The sequence below is a fragment of the Aotus nancymaae genome, unplaced genomic scaffold, assembly GCF_030222135.1.
Source record: "Aotus nancymaae isolate 86718 unplaced genomic scaffold, 86718_ANA_hifiasm-v0.15.2.pri h1tg000036l, whole genome shotgun sequence".
Classification (NCBI taxonomy): domain Eukaryota; kingdom Metazoa; phylum Chordata; class Mammalia; order Primates; family Aotidae; genus Aotus; species Aotus nancymaae.
This window is the reverse complement of record NW_026988450.1, coordinates 10,267,456-10,280,927: the sequence shown is the minus strand read 5'-3', so window position 1 is coordinate 10,280,927 and position 13,472 is coordinate 10,267,456. Positions and strand designations below refer to the sequence as shown.

The 13,472-nt window shown below is 38.9% G+C and overlaps 1 protein-coding gene across 4 annotated transcripts in view; it reads left to right on the top strand.

Annotated features, from left to right (window-relative positions):
- Positions 1–13,472, top strand: part of TOX (thymocyte selection associated high mobility group box) — a 313,410-nt gene that overhangs the window by 148,670 nt on the left and 151,268 nt on the right. For 3 of the 4 annotated variants that reach the window (XR_010345528.1, XM_021671420.2, XM_064384221.1), the window contains exon 2: positions 8,436–8,501. The exons of the other annotated variant lie outside the window; for it this stretch is intronic. Coding sequence is in view for 2 of the 3 variants with exons in the window: in XM_021671420.2 (XP_021527095.2) it covers positions 8,436–8,501 (66 nt within the window). In the remaining variant the exon portion in view is untranslated. The remainder of the gene's footprint in view (positions 1–8,435; positions 8,502–13,472) is intronic. 4 annotated transcript variants of the gene reach the window in all.

Here is a 13,472-nt window from a genome sequence, read left to right as displayed (position 1 = left end):
TTGGACTTTTTAAAAAGTTTTATCTTTTCAACCCACTCAATGGTCACCTAAATACAACTTCTCTGTTGCTCTTTTTAATACATCTGTCATTCTATTCCGATAACCTTTCCAGTGTCTTGACTTACTAGTCATATTTTTCTTGTTTTGAGATTCCCAGAACTGAGCATACTCTTCCAAACCAGATATGTGTAGAAAAATATTCTCACCTTTTTCTCTATGTGTCTGTTGGATACTGAAAAATATTCACTGTGATTAATAAGAAATACCAGCGATAAAAGGTCCAACCCCCCAAAAGTAATTACTTTCATACTTTCATTCCACATATATGTTGAATTTAGGTACTGTGGTAAATGAGGTGAGAGCTGATATGATGTGGAAATAAGTGAGTTTCGGCACAAGTTTGAATGTGCTTCTCAAATTGTTTCCTTCATAGATGGATTCAGAATAAAATTTGTCTAAAAGATGAAAAGTCAGAGGAATGTTCTGAACAAATCATTTGAAACTGCTGAATTTAAACTATGTGGTATAGTTTTACAGCTTTAATAATTACAGAATTTCAGAAATTACTTGGGGATTTATTTGAAAAAGAAGGTCCCTACAAAGAAGCAGGAGTCTGCTCCTCATTTTCTGATATCAGACACCCTGTGGAGGCCTTTTTGTAAAATCCATATTTTTGTTTTATTAAACTTATTTTCATTAAAGTCACCAGAATGGTTTTATAGTTAAGCTTTCATCCACACATTCTTTTCTTAAACAATACAAAATGAAAATGGGTTGCTTGGTGCTGAAAGTTTGGGGTTAATGAAGTTTCCTAGAAACTTGCACTTTTTTTTCTTTCAAATGGAGTAATGCTTTCATGATATAGGCAATTCTTGTATCTTTATCACTGTTTCCTAAGTTTGTTTCTGTCTTTGCATAGGGAATTAAAATAGAATCAATGACTCTTCAATATAATGAAAGCAGAACAAAGATGGGGTGAGATTAGTATAGGATTGTAGTTAAAGAGTACTGTCACTTACTAACTGGTATCATCGGGCACTATTTCTGTCCAACTTCCCCAGAAAGCAGAGCCTGCAGTAAAAGCTTGAATGCTAACGCTGGGAATGCAAGCCCAGGGAAACCAGAGTGAGGGGAAAGCAAGCAAGGCAGGGAGGCAGGGAAAAGAAAACATAAGGTGGATATTTCCACGTGGCCATAGCTTTGCAACAATTCATCGCTGGTTGCTGGGTATGAGGGACATAGAGGTGCCACAGAGGACACCATGGGCCAATCCTTCCACGGGACAGTAGGGAATTCCCCTGCACTCTCAGGGTATGTTACCCCAAACTGCCTCAGCTCCAGTCCAGGTGCAGAGCTTCTCTATATAAATTACTGCTGTGCTTGAGGACACCCTGGTTTGTGGTTGTGGTGGCAATAGAAACGGTGCCTCTGGAGGCTACATGGGAATGGCATAAGCTATTCCTGGAAGCAAAGGTCAGAAGCCTGAGGGTCAGGCAGGCTGAGCAGATCTGGGGAGCATGTAACTGGATCCATCACAGACAAGTTACTGGCCTCCTTTGTGTTTTGTCATTTATAAAATAAGAGTAATAATGTTACAGGATTATTACAAAAATTAAATGGCTTCATATATTTAGTGGAATTAGAGAGTGCCTCTAAAGGAAGAGGTTCAAACTGGTTTGAACCACTGTGGCATCATTATCTTACTTGCAGATTTTACTAGGTGACAACTTAAAATAATACTAATTAAAAGAATAACCTGAATCATAAGTTTGGTGTATTTGTTTAAAAACAAAAAAACACAACAATGAAAAACATTGCATTGTAGCCTTACCCTTCACAGCAGAGGGAAACTGTCGTGTTTCTCTCTTGAGATTCGTGCCATTGAGCCACATTGTACAACAGTGTTTACAAGGACAGGTTTGGGATAAATGCCTAGTATTATTATTATTGAAAATTTCAGTTTTCACAGTTAACAAAAATAATATCTAATATTCCCCAGATAAATATATCACTGGGACAAAAATGAGAATACAAACTCAGCCTCAAAGTGGAGTCCAGCTTCTAAGTTGTGGGTCTAGCACTGTTTTTTGCCCACCCAAGGCCAAGTCTTCCAAGCAGCTGCTCTGAGCCCGGGCCATTCTTCCTCTCCATACCATTCAGATGTGTAGTCGAGTGTTTACCACTCAAGTTCAAGTGAACGAGCCCAACTAAGAGGGACTGCTCCTCCCTAGTTCAGCTCTGTGTGCTCCTGGGTTGGAATGCACATCCATACAAAGCACTAGCAGAGTAACTTTGCTTTCTTTTCTTTGGGTGTTGGTAGCCTCAGCTCAGTCTGATCTCTTTCCTTCCAGTGTGATCCACTTCTGCAGGTGTGCCACGCTCAGAACCAGTTTCATTCAGCTGGGCTCGGCATGGAGGCAGACTGACTTAAGACTCTCTTGCATCAACAGGCTCAGCCTTGACACTAGGAATAGACACCTATTCCTTCTCCAGTGCCTCCTGACACCTTTCCTTGAGACTGGTGAGGATGTGCAGTTAGTGTGGGAGTTAGCTTTGCTCACTTTCCACTGGATCTGTGTGACTGTGCATGGGAACAGCATTAGAACTATGCACATTATCACCCCTCATCTGATGCTTAACTTTCGAAATGCTTTGCTTCTAGGAAACAGCAAAGTCTTCATTGCCCAAACTTATTTCTTCTGTTACCAAAAAAAATAGATGACTTGTAATCTTATATTGGGCCAAGGAATACAAAAATGGAAATTTTATTTTAGGGATATTAGCCTCTCTAAAAATGATTTATTATAATGCATTTTCTAAGAAATATCAAATTGACCCCCTATTATAAACATTTCCATTTTTAGCCCTTCTTTCAAACATCAAAGTATCAAATATTCTTTCAGAAAACACCCAGAAATATAAGCTTTTTCCCTTTATAGGCAACACAATGTGGTTCTGTTTCGTGAATTCCATGAGGCTGTTTTTCCCCCTCAGCAGCAGTTTTCTGATTTTCTTTTAATAGTTTCCCTAAAATGTTCCCATTTTCTGTACCAGTGCCAATGACTGATTTACACTTCACATTCTATTTTTGACTTTCCTTGTCTTTGTGGTTTTAGTAGCCTAATATCACCCATTTTTGCTCATCATTCACTATGTTCAGATATTGCTAGATTTCTCCTTTCAATTTTTAAATAGAAGAAATAATAACTACCTGGTTTGAAAGCTCTTTGGGATTATGGGTTTGGTTAATATCCTCTAAAAACAATTTCAAAAAACTGAAGTAGAAGATTATGAATGACTTTTATATGATTGCATCCCCTGGTGCTTTGAAATAAAAACACAATAAAGAGTCTAAAAGCGCTTGGTCAGGAAGGCTAATCCTGGGTTGATGCCATTTACATTTAGATTTAAATAAATCAGCCTATTTATTCTTTCAAACTTTGCTTCAGGTTTTAAATTGAGAATACATGGAAATTAAAAGCCCTAGTATACTTAGATATATTTTGAAAAGTTATGATGCCTAAATTCAGTTGACTTCTAAGAATAATAACTGTGATAATTATACTGAGTAAGGAAATGCAGTTATGTTTAATAAAAACAATTTTATTGCAAAAATTACTAATAATGCTGATCTAATCTGTAATCCAGGTAGAGTGAAGTGGGGTCATTAGAACGTGATAATGCGAATACTGTGCCTTTAGGTTTTTAGGCTGTACACACACACACCAGCTATAAATAGCCATTGAGTCTATTTCCACTTCTTATGCAGATGGAGTATTAAGCTGTAGTCAGAGTCTGACTCCTCACTCTTTATGAATGTTGGAGTAGAAAGCAGCGTGTCATAGTGGAAAACTCTTCTACTAAGAATCCAGACCTCAGTTCTGTCCCTAGGTGGATCTCATAAACAATAAAAAGTCTATTTCTTCAATCATGACACGAGAATCCAACATGATGGTGTCAGGAATCATTCTAAAACCACACTTCTAAGACCAGGAACTATAATTCTACTTTAAGTGACAATTGTCCACAAGCCCATGGCATGGGGTGCATTCTAAGATTGTTGGGTCAGCAGGAGGCCTGCTGAGAGTTGTGGAAGCAGCTCCTGGACTGGGTGTGGTTGGACGGAGCTGTGACAACGCAGTGATAATGTTAACCTGATAGAGTGGGGTGGGAAACGTCCCGTGCATGCTGCGATCTTGGCTTACTCTTCTCCACTGGGCTCAAGAGCGTGTCCAATCATAATCTTTTAACCACATGGGGAATGACTATGCCTGTTCTGATACACATATGTATTTTTATTTGGCAGCTCAAGATTCTTCAGAAAGAGGGCATACACATGTTATTTATAGCCAGGTCTCTTGATTCCTGGCCAGTCTATATGTTTTATATTAAATAAAATTTTATTAAATCAAAGTATTGAGGAAGAACTGAATCTAACATTTGAGTAATGGTGTCCTGGCCACTTCTGTACTTTCTTTTCGTTTTATTCTTTTTTGTTGTTGTTGTTCTCTTTAAGGGCTTCTGCGCCTATATCAGTTTTAATCCACTGTAAGGCTGAGTCAACTGCCTTCAAACCATTCTCTAAAAACTGAACTTCTTCCTCTTCTCAAGTCACCACCTTCTCTAGAAAGATAATATATTTAATCCAGCAAATATGTTTCCATTTTTGTTACTTAGGCAGTAAACATTTCTGAAGAGCTATTATGTGCCAGCCCTAAGCTACAGAGGCACTAAAGATAAGGAAGGTGTGCACTGTTTTCTCTGGTGGCTTATAGTCTAGCGGAATCAATCCCCCAACAAAACCTGCCCAGAAACAGAGGGCTGCTTAGGGGAGCCCAGAGCCTGGAGACAGCCTAGCCCTCACTAAGGGGAGGTGAGGAGTCTACAAAGCACTGCCACAAGTAAAAGGGAAAGAAGGCATTCTGGACAAAAAGGTGTGATTATGTGTGTGGGATACACCAGAGCACAGGAAGTGGATGTGATAGGAACTGAGACCAGAGTCTCCTGGCAAAATTAACATGGCTCTTCTCCTCTAGAAAGCAAGTGACAGCATGAAGTAAATACATTTCTATATTGTAGGCTCCCCAGAAATACACTTTTGGAGGAGTTCTGAAATCCTCATAGTAAATTTTAAAAGCCACCTGTATTAGAGTTCTCCAGAGAAACAAAACCAACTAGATGGATGGATAGATGATCTATTTCTCTATCTTTCTATCTTGTTTTTTTTTTTTTTTTTTTTTTGGAGATGGAGTTTCACTCTTGTTACCCAGGCTGGAGTGCAATGGCGCGATCTCGGCTCACCGCAACCTCCGCCTCCTGGGTTCAGGCAATTCTCCTACCTCAGCCTCCTGAGTAGCTGGGATTACAGGCACGCACTACCATGCCCAGACAATTTTTTGTATTTTTAGTAGAGACGGGGTTTCCCCATGTTGACCAGGATGGTCTCGATCTTTTGACCTCGTGATCCACCCGCTTTGGCCTCCCAAAGTGCTGGGATTTCAGGCGTGAGCCACCGCGCCCGGCCTCTATCTTCTATCTATCTATCTATCAAAAGAGATTCAGTATAAGGAATTGGCTCACAAGATTATGGATGCTGAGATGTCCCAAGATCTGCAGTTGGCAAGTTGGAGAGCCAGGAGAACTGATGGTGTAGTTCTAGACCAAAAGCTGGCATGTTTGAGGTCCATCAAGAGCCAATGTTATTTCAAGTCATGCCCCAAAACAGAGAAAGACTTACATCTCAGCTCAACAGTCAGGCAGGAGGAATTCATTTGCTCTGGTCAGCCCTTACTATTCTAGTCAAGCCTTCAACTGATTGGCTGAGGCCCACCCACCTTGGGGACAGCAATCTGCTTTACTCAGTCTATCAATTCACATGTTAATGTTGCTCAGAAACACCCACATGGACACACTCAGAAGAATGTTTGACCAAATATCTGGGCAGCCCATGGCCTAGTCAAGTTGACATGTAGAATTAACCATCATACCCTCTCTTGGTTTTTTAGGCATCCAGGGGTAATCTGCCAGATACTAGGTTGACAGCTCTTCATGACACTTCAAAAAATTCTCACAATACCACAAATTCTGGATAATATGCCAGTGTCATTGAGATGATATCATCACTCTCTTTGATAATTTTTGATATTATTTTCAGAATTGATAGCTAGCTCATCATTATGATTCAGAATATACTGATATGTTCTGGTGTTGAACTGCATGGGTAGCTAAAAAGCCAGGGGGTGTGGGTTTGCATGCCAGCCCCACCTCTCACAAGCTGTGTAAATTGAAGCATCTAGCTTCACTTATCTGTGCCTTTGTATCTTCTCTTGTAAAATATAGGTAATAATATTACCCAACTCTTGGTTTTGTGATGCTTAAATCAGTTAATACATGTAAAGATACAGGTGGCAGGAACATAAAATGTACTTAAAAATATATCTATAATGCCTATAGCCACATGTGTTTCATTGTAAAATGCTGTGTTAGTCTTGGCTCAGTATTACCTCAGTATTGGTACTTCTTGAGGAAAGAGTCTTCATCAGAAGCAGTAACACTGAATCTACTCAATTAGCGCACATGTTGGATAGACTCAACCCAAAACGTCAAAGCCTTGAGTTGGCTTGAGAACAACACCAGATTTAGAAAATGAGTTAGAGAAGATGAAATAGAAAGTAACACATTTATAGAATACGCACAGGCAGTGGAGTATTTGGTTCACTCCACTTCTTCAGTTTAATTTGTTACAGTCAGAGAAACTGTCCATATTTTAAATGGTTCCTTGGCACCTTAACATGAAAAACATTTGCAAACAAACCAGTGTACTCCAACAGTGGGTGGAGATGAAGAAATACGCAGTGAGGCCCTTTGTTAGGTCTTGAGTTGTCAGGAGTAACAGGCAGATTGGTTGGCGCTGGCCTATCTTTGGGTTGAAAGCGTTCACCTGTTCAATGGAAAAGCAACCTGGGGTAAGTCACTTGAACTCTGGGCTCTTGAGCCACTTGACAGAGCAACTAAAATGCCCAGCTCTTCTTTTTCCAGTTGTATTATATTTTATTTGCTCTAACAACCACATCTTTCAATAAGTAATTTCCTATCTGTTTTGATAAGTTGTTCACATAATGTGAAATATATCTGTAGGGTGATGTGTGAAGAAATCCTTTGATTCTCTGAGCTTAGTCTGGTGAGTGCCTCCATGTCTTTAGGGAGGTCTGTATCTACAGCTTACGTTGATGTGAATCTTCAGGGCACCCACGCTGCCCTCATGTTGCTATAACCTTCTTCTGCTAGCAGTTCATGGGTGGTGGAATGAGATATCTATAACACAATGTTTTTTATGTTATGATATAACACCATATATAAAGTATATTCACAGTACCATGGTTTGCACCACTATCAATATAACACTATTCTCTTTCAAAAAGTAATTGTTCAGACTTTCAAGTTCCCATTTCTGAAATTAGTCCAGTGAAAAGTGTGTTCAGACCTAGCTCTGTGAAGTTGACTGTGTTCTTCCATTTGGTTATCACCTTGGAAAAATTCTTCCTCTAACTAAAAGAAAGTGCTTTGCTCATCTATCAAGTGACTAAAGCTAGCTGAGGATTAAGTCTGAATAAAGAGATGACTACTTTTGAAAACTCACACAATGAAAAATATTTTGTTGTTGTTATTGTCATTGTTGCTTGAACTATTTGACAGTTCTCCAGTTGTGCTGCCCCTGTGAGTTTCTTTCATCCTTTTCCTAACTTGAAAATTTGTGTATGAATTTCTATGCATTTGTGATACATGAATTCTATGTCTTTGAAAAATTTCAGACAAGAGTATTTCATTGTGCCTGTGTACTTTTATTGTTATTCATTGTTATTAACATTCTTAGCCATGGTTATAGTGGCACATGCTCTTTTCAAATATTATTATAAAGTAAATTTTTTAAATCAGGACGCTCTTATGGTGATGCCAGTTTTAGTCTATTATGAAAACTCTGCACTTTTTCTTTTTTGAAAGCTAAACTCAGAATCCACCGAGCTGTGCCTTCGTGTATTTTCCGTTATTCTTTTCTTTCAGAAAGCGTGCCATTCATTTAATACTTCATTACAACTGAACTGCAATATGTATACATGGCGTGCAAAATGAGCCATTTTGTTTTAAAACAGATTGCAGATGAAAGGAAACCATTCATTTCTTGCTTGCTTGCTGTAATTACTAGAGCACTAATTACTCCAAATCACTGACATCCAGGGTCAGTAAGGATGACAACAGAAACATCAAAGGAAAGATGCGGCTCGCTTGCTGTGACAGATTTTCCATAGTCCCAGCCGCAGTATTTTTTTATGGCTACCGTTTTCCAGTTTGATGGTTAAAAAACAAAACAAAACAAATAAAAACCAAACATACCCACAGTCAAGATTGCTGAATGTTTACTATTATTTCATTCGCAGTTTGACGGTGAGAACATGTATATGAGCATGACAGAGCCCAGCCAGGACTATGTGCCAGCCAGCCAGGTGGGTTAATTAATCTTCTCTGCCTTGTTTCAAATTGTAATTAAACAAATTCAAAGAGTTGCATTGCAAATGAGTAGCACTATCAGTAACTGCCGCAATCAGGAATAATCATAATTTATAAACAAAGCATTTAAGCCTTGTTTCCAGTTAATGAGATAGAGCTGATAAAACGCCGGAGTTGGCATTTGTTGAAAGATACTACCTTGTTTCCTCTCCAGAACGGCAAGCAGCTGTTTTGCCAGCATGATCTTTCCTAAACAGTTGTTTTACCTTTAGGAAATAAAGTCTTTACAGGTGCAGGTTATTTGTGCCTCTGACTGTAGACGAGTTAATCATTATAAGCTACACGTGTCACAGATAGCTTTAATTATCAACGGCTGGGGCCATTTTCAACAAAATGTAATATTTGTAACCTAAATCCCATGGCCAGTGGGGCTAGAAGGCTGCTTTCAGGATCTCGTGGGGAGGTAAGGAGTGAGAACTGGGGAGGAGTTTTCAGGCCAAAAAACATGATATGATTGAAACTTTTCAAGGGCATCTTTGTATACCTTTCACTGGGAATAGTTGACAAAGTATTTAATCATGAGAAGTGACAACAAAAGTCCAATGAGAATGTAAATGGTTACATTTATAAAAGTAAATGCTTGACTATTTATTTTTAGATACTTAAGACCAGGTCCTTTAATTCAGTGGAGCATTTAAAGCAAAATTAGAACTGCCCTTGGATACCAGCATAATGTAAAATATAAGAACATTGTAAGCAAAAATAAATAAGTGAATAAGTGAAAGCAAGGGAGAGTTCACAGGAACATTTTGTTGACATAAACGTATTTTTTCTAGAATGGTAAAAACCATGGTAGATTGGAGTTTCCTTTATTTGTAATTCTAAAATAGACTCTTAGTAATGTTCAATGCCTACATATGTACTCATATAGATTTAATAACTGGGAGGATTTGGGGAATGGGGTTGGGAGGGAGCATAAAGCTTTCTTTTCTTCATTAAGGTTGTCAGTGAATTAAATCTAATGTATATGTTAAGGGTGCGCTCTGTGAACAAAATGTCTTGTACTTAACTCAAAACAGAGGCAGGCCTGCATCTCCCTGAACTTTGCATTTAGAAGTCATTAGGATCACTGCCTTCTCTGGCAGATATTCTGGAAACTACAGTGTATTGTTCAGCTGAAAAGGTCATTGTGAAGTTCAAAGATCCTGACTATATTTCCTTCCATTCAACTGAGCTGATCACTCTAAGAATACCTTTGGAAGGCTGAGCTTTGCCTTTAGAATTCTTCCTTAACTGAATTCATTTGGCTAAGTAGCCTCCAAGATCCATAGGTGGTTCTGAATAGGACTGTTTGATTAAAAAATGAAAAATGTTACTATTAATTTTCTTCTAACCATCAATCCCAAAACTGTACTGACAAGTTTAGTATTACTATTAGATTAAAGCAACCTGGTATCATCTCTTTGGTGCCTTTAGGGTTTTGAAGTGTAAGGGCTAATTGAATTTGTTTGAAACAGTAGAAATACAAACTCAATAAATGATGGCTGTTATAAAGCAGCTGCTCCCTCTCAGAGAATCATTATGTCCGTTTTAAAGAGTTTTGGATAAAGGATTGGAAATTCAGAACATATACATCATAACGACTTAGCTCTTTAGATTTTTAAATTCAAGTACAATGCATAATATTAAGCCCTTACTGAAATCAAACAACTAACTTGTTTTCCTCATATTTCCGTCAGGAGTTACTAAGAATGTTTTGAATACCAGTGATAATTTGTAAAGAAGAAGTAAGGAGCCCCAAATACTTTTGTGCTTTTTAAAGATAGAGCAGGCTTGTGAGCCAGAAATAAACACTTAAAAAAATAATGTAGCATATATGAAAATGTTTTTGGGATGTGTTGTTTTAAAAATTAGACTAGTGTAAGGTAATACATACTCCGGAGAAAAATAAACTTCACAAATTACATAAGTTGAATGGCCTTAGCTAAATTTTACGCTTAACATTGCTTTTGTTTATTGTAATATGGTATGTTCAAGAATTCATTACCTGGTATTCTTTTAGGGAATTTTAATCAATTTGACCCTTTAGGCAACCATAAATGAGATTTTAGTCATCCTCCAGGAAAATAAAAAATAGTTTTGTTCCTTTTCCTACATAACATCAAACATCTGCATAGTTTGGTAATCCAAGACAACTTGCCTCATAGCATCACTCAACAATTATAATTTCTGTTCAATTTTCAAATCAGTACATGCTTTGGGACTTATAGACTAAGTTGCTAAGTAGCAACATATGGTGCACTACTGCTCCTGTGATGTTGCTGCAAGCAAACAGCATAATTCTAAACTTGAAATGATTTTTATAGAAAGCCAATACTGGAACTGCTCCAGAAATGGAACTACACTGTAAAAATTAATGATATTCTTTTGGACAGTCCCAAAGGGCTCTTTGGCACTATCTACTGCGTGCATTTCTCTACCTCTTAAGCTAGAGTATACAAATCCTTAAAACTTTTTGCATATAGTTTTATAATTGATAGGCAGCTTTTAAATTGAATATACCACCCTATAATAAGCCTGACAAGTTTGTAATAAAACCCCATAAGATTTCCACTTTGGTGCCATTCTTGGAATACTGTTTTCTCCTATAATAGCTATAAGTTTGCTGGTCACTCAGTGCTTTAATTTAAACATTATTTAACTTTTTTCTTACTCTGGTTAGAATTTGAACCATGCAATTCAAGATTTCTTTGTGTGTTTCCAAACCCTGGCTAAAGGGGCCATGTTGCTTAATACCTCCTGAACTTTGTCCTGTTAGAGCTTGTGGGAGAATGTGAGTAGGCTGATGAAGGAAGCGGGATGAGCATCTGGTCAGAAACACACTTCTTTCTCATTCTGAACTTGTCCTGCTTGATTGAGACACAATATCTAGACTGAAAGGATACAAAGTAGCAATATATAGGATCAGCAAGTCTAGAGATGTAACTTGCAGCATGAGGACTAGTTAATAATATAATGTTTGGGGCCAGGCGCAGTGGCTCACACCTGTTATCCCAGTACTTTGGGAGCCTGAGGCAGGCGAATCACTTGAGGTCAGGTTTGGGATCAGCCTTGTCAACATAGTGAAACTCTCTCTATTAAAAATACAAAAATTAGCCAGGTATGGTGGTGCGTGTCTGTAATCCCAGCCACTCGGGAGGCTGAGGCAGGAGAATCACTTGAGGTCAGGTTTGGGACCAACCCGGTCAACATAGTGAAACCCCGTCTCTACTAAAAATACAAAAAATTAGCTGGGCATGGTGGCGTGTGCCTGTAATCCCAGCTACTCAGGAGGCTGAGGCAGGAGAATTGCCTGAACCCAGGAGGCGGAGGTTGCGGTGAGCCGAGATCGCGCCATTGTACTCCAGCCTGGGTAACAAGAGCGAAACTCCATCTCAAAAAAAATACAAAAATTAGCCAGGCATGGTGGTGCGTGTCTATAATCCCAGCCACTCAGGAGGCTGAGGAGGAGAATCACTTGAACCCACGAGGCAGAGGTTGCAGTAAGATGAGATCACGCCACTGCACTCCAGCCTGGGCAACAGAGCAAGATTCTTCCTCAAAATAATAACAGAATATAATATTTGGGATGTTTGCTAAGTGAGTACATTTTAGCTGTTCTGGCCACACACACATAGAATAGGTAACTATGTGAGATGATAGATACGTTAATCTGCTTCATTATATTAACTGTTTTATCTATATGTATCTCATAACATGTTGCACACCTTAAATCTATACAATAAAATGTATTTTATAAAATATCTGGACCAATATGCCAGCGGGCAGAACAAAACAGAGGGGCATTGGGTGTCCCACCTAAGCCCTGACTTTTCTCCAGAATTTTCTCAGCCCATTCAGATATGCATGCTATGGGGTTCTCTTACCTCCTGGTAAAACTTCAGCCCCTTTCTCCAGCTCCTGGAATAATTGTAGTGCCTTTTGTAGTCCTTTAGATGAGGCTGTCCTCAAGATATAACTGTTCATCTGAATTAAATACATCAAAGGAAGCAGAAGAGAAGTCTGGTTCTCTTCACCAGAACTTTCTGCAGCACTAGGTTATTTTATTTGATTTTTCAGTTTTGAATATGTGCCATGACGTTCCCCCATTCTTTCCTCTGCTGTGGCAGTTTCAAGAATACCCTTTTCTGCTGGGCATGGAGGCTCATGCCTGTGAGCCCAGCACTTTGGGAGGCCGAGGTGGGCAGATCACCTGAGGTCAGGGGTTCAAGACCAGCCTGGGCAACATAGCAAAACCTCATCTCTACTAAAAATACAAAAATTAGCTGGGCATGGAGGAGTGCACCTGTGATCCCCAGCTACTCCAGAGGCTGAGGCAGGAGAATTGCTTGAACCCAGGAGGCGGAGGTTGCAGTGAGTCAAGATCACGCCACTACACTCCAGCCACAGGGACAGAACGAGACTCCATTTCAAAAAAAAAAAAGAAGAAGAATGTCCTTTTCCACGGCTGCCTGTTCATTCATTCTGTGTTTTCCACCAGTACCCTGGACTCAAAAACCCAGCTCTTCACTTTCCTGCCTCAGTTGGCAAAAGGACTGATCTTTTTTATACAGGAAATAATCCTTTAATATTAAGGAAGAATTAGATTTTACTGGCATCAGGTTATAGAGAAGCTCAGGTTACTTGATTGAACCAGATTTTTAATAAATCACTTCCTTTTGGACCTTAGCCTTTGCTCTGCTAAACCATTTCCTTCTGTTTCGTTCCCCCGCCCTGCTTCCTTCATCCCCTCTCTCCCTGCCCACCACCTTCCTGCTTTCCTTCCTTTCTTCCTTCATTCCATGAATAATTATCCTTTAAGTTTGAACTATTTTTTGTTGTTCATTCTGAGCATTATAGTAAACCCTAAATATAAAATATCCTGGCCTGAGATCATATTTTAGAGGATTCTGAAATTATGAGCAGTT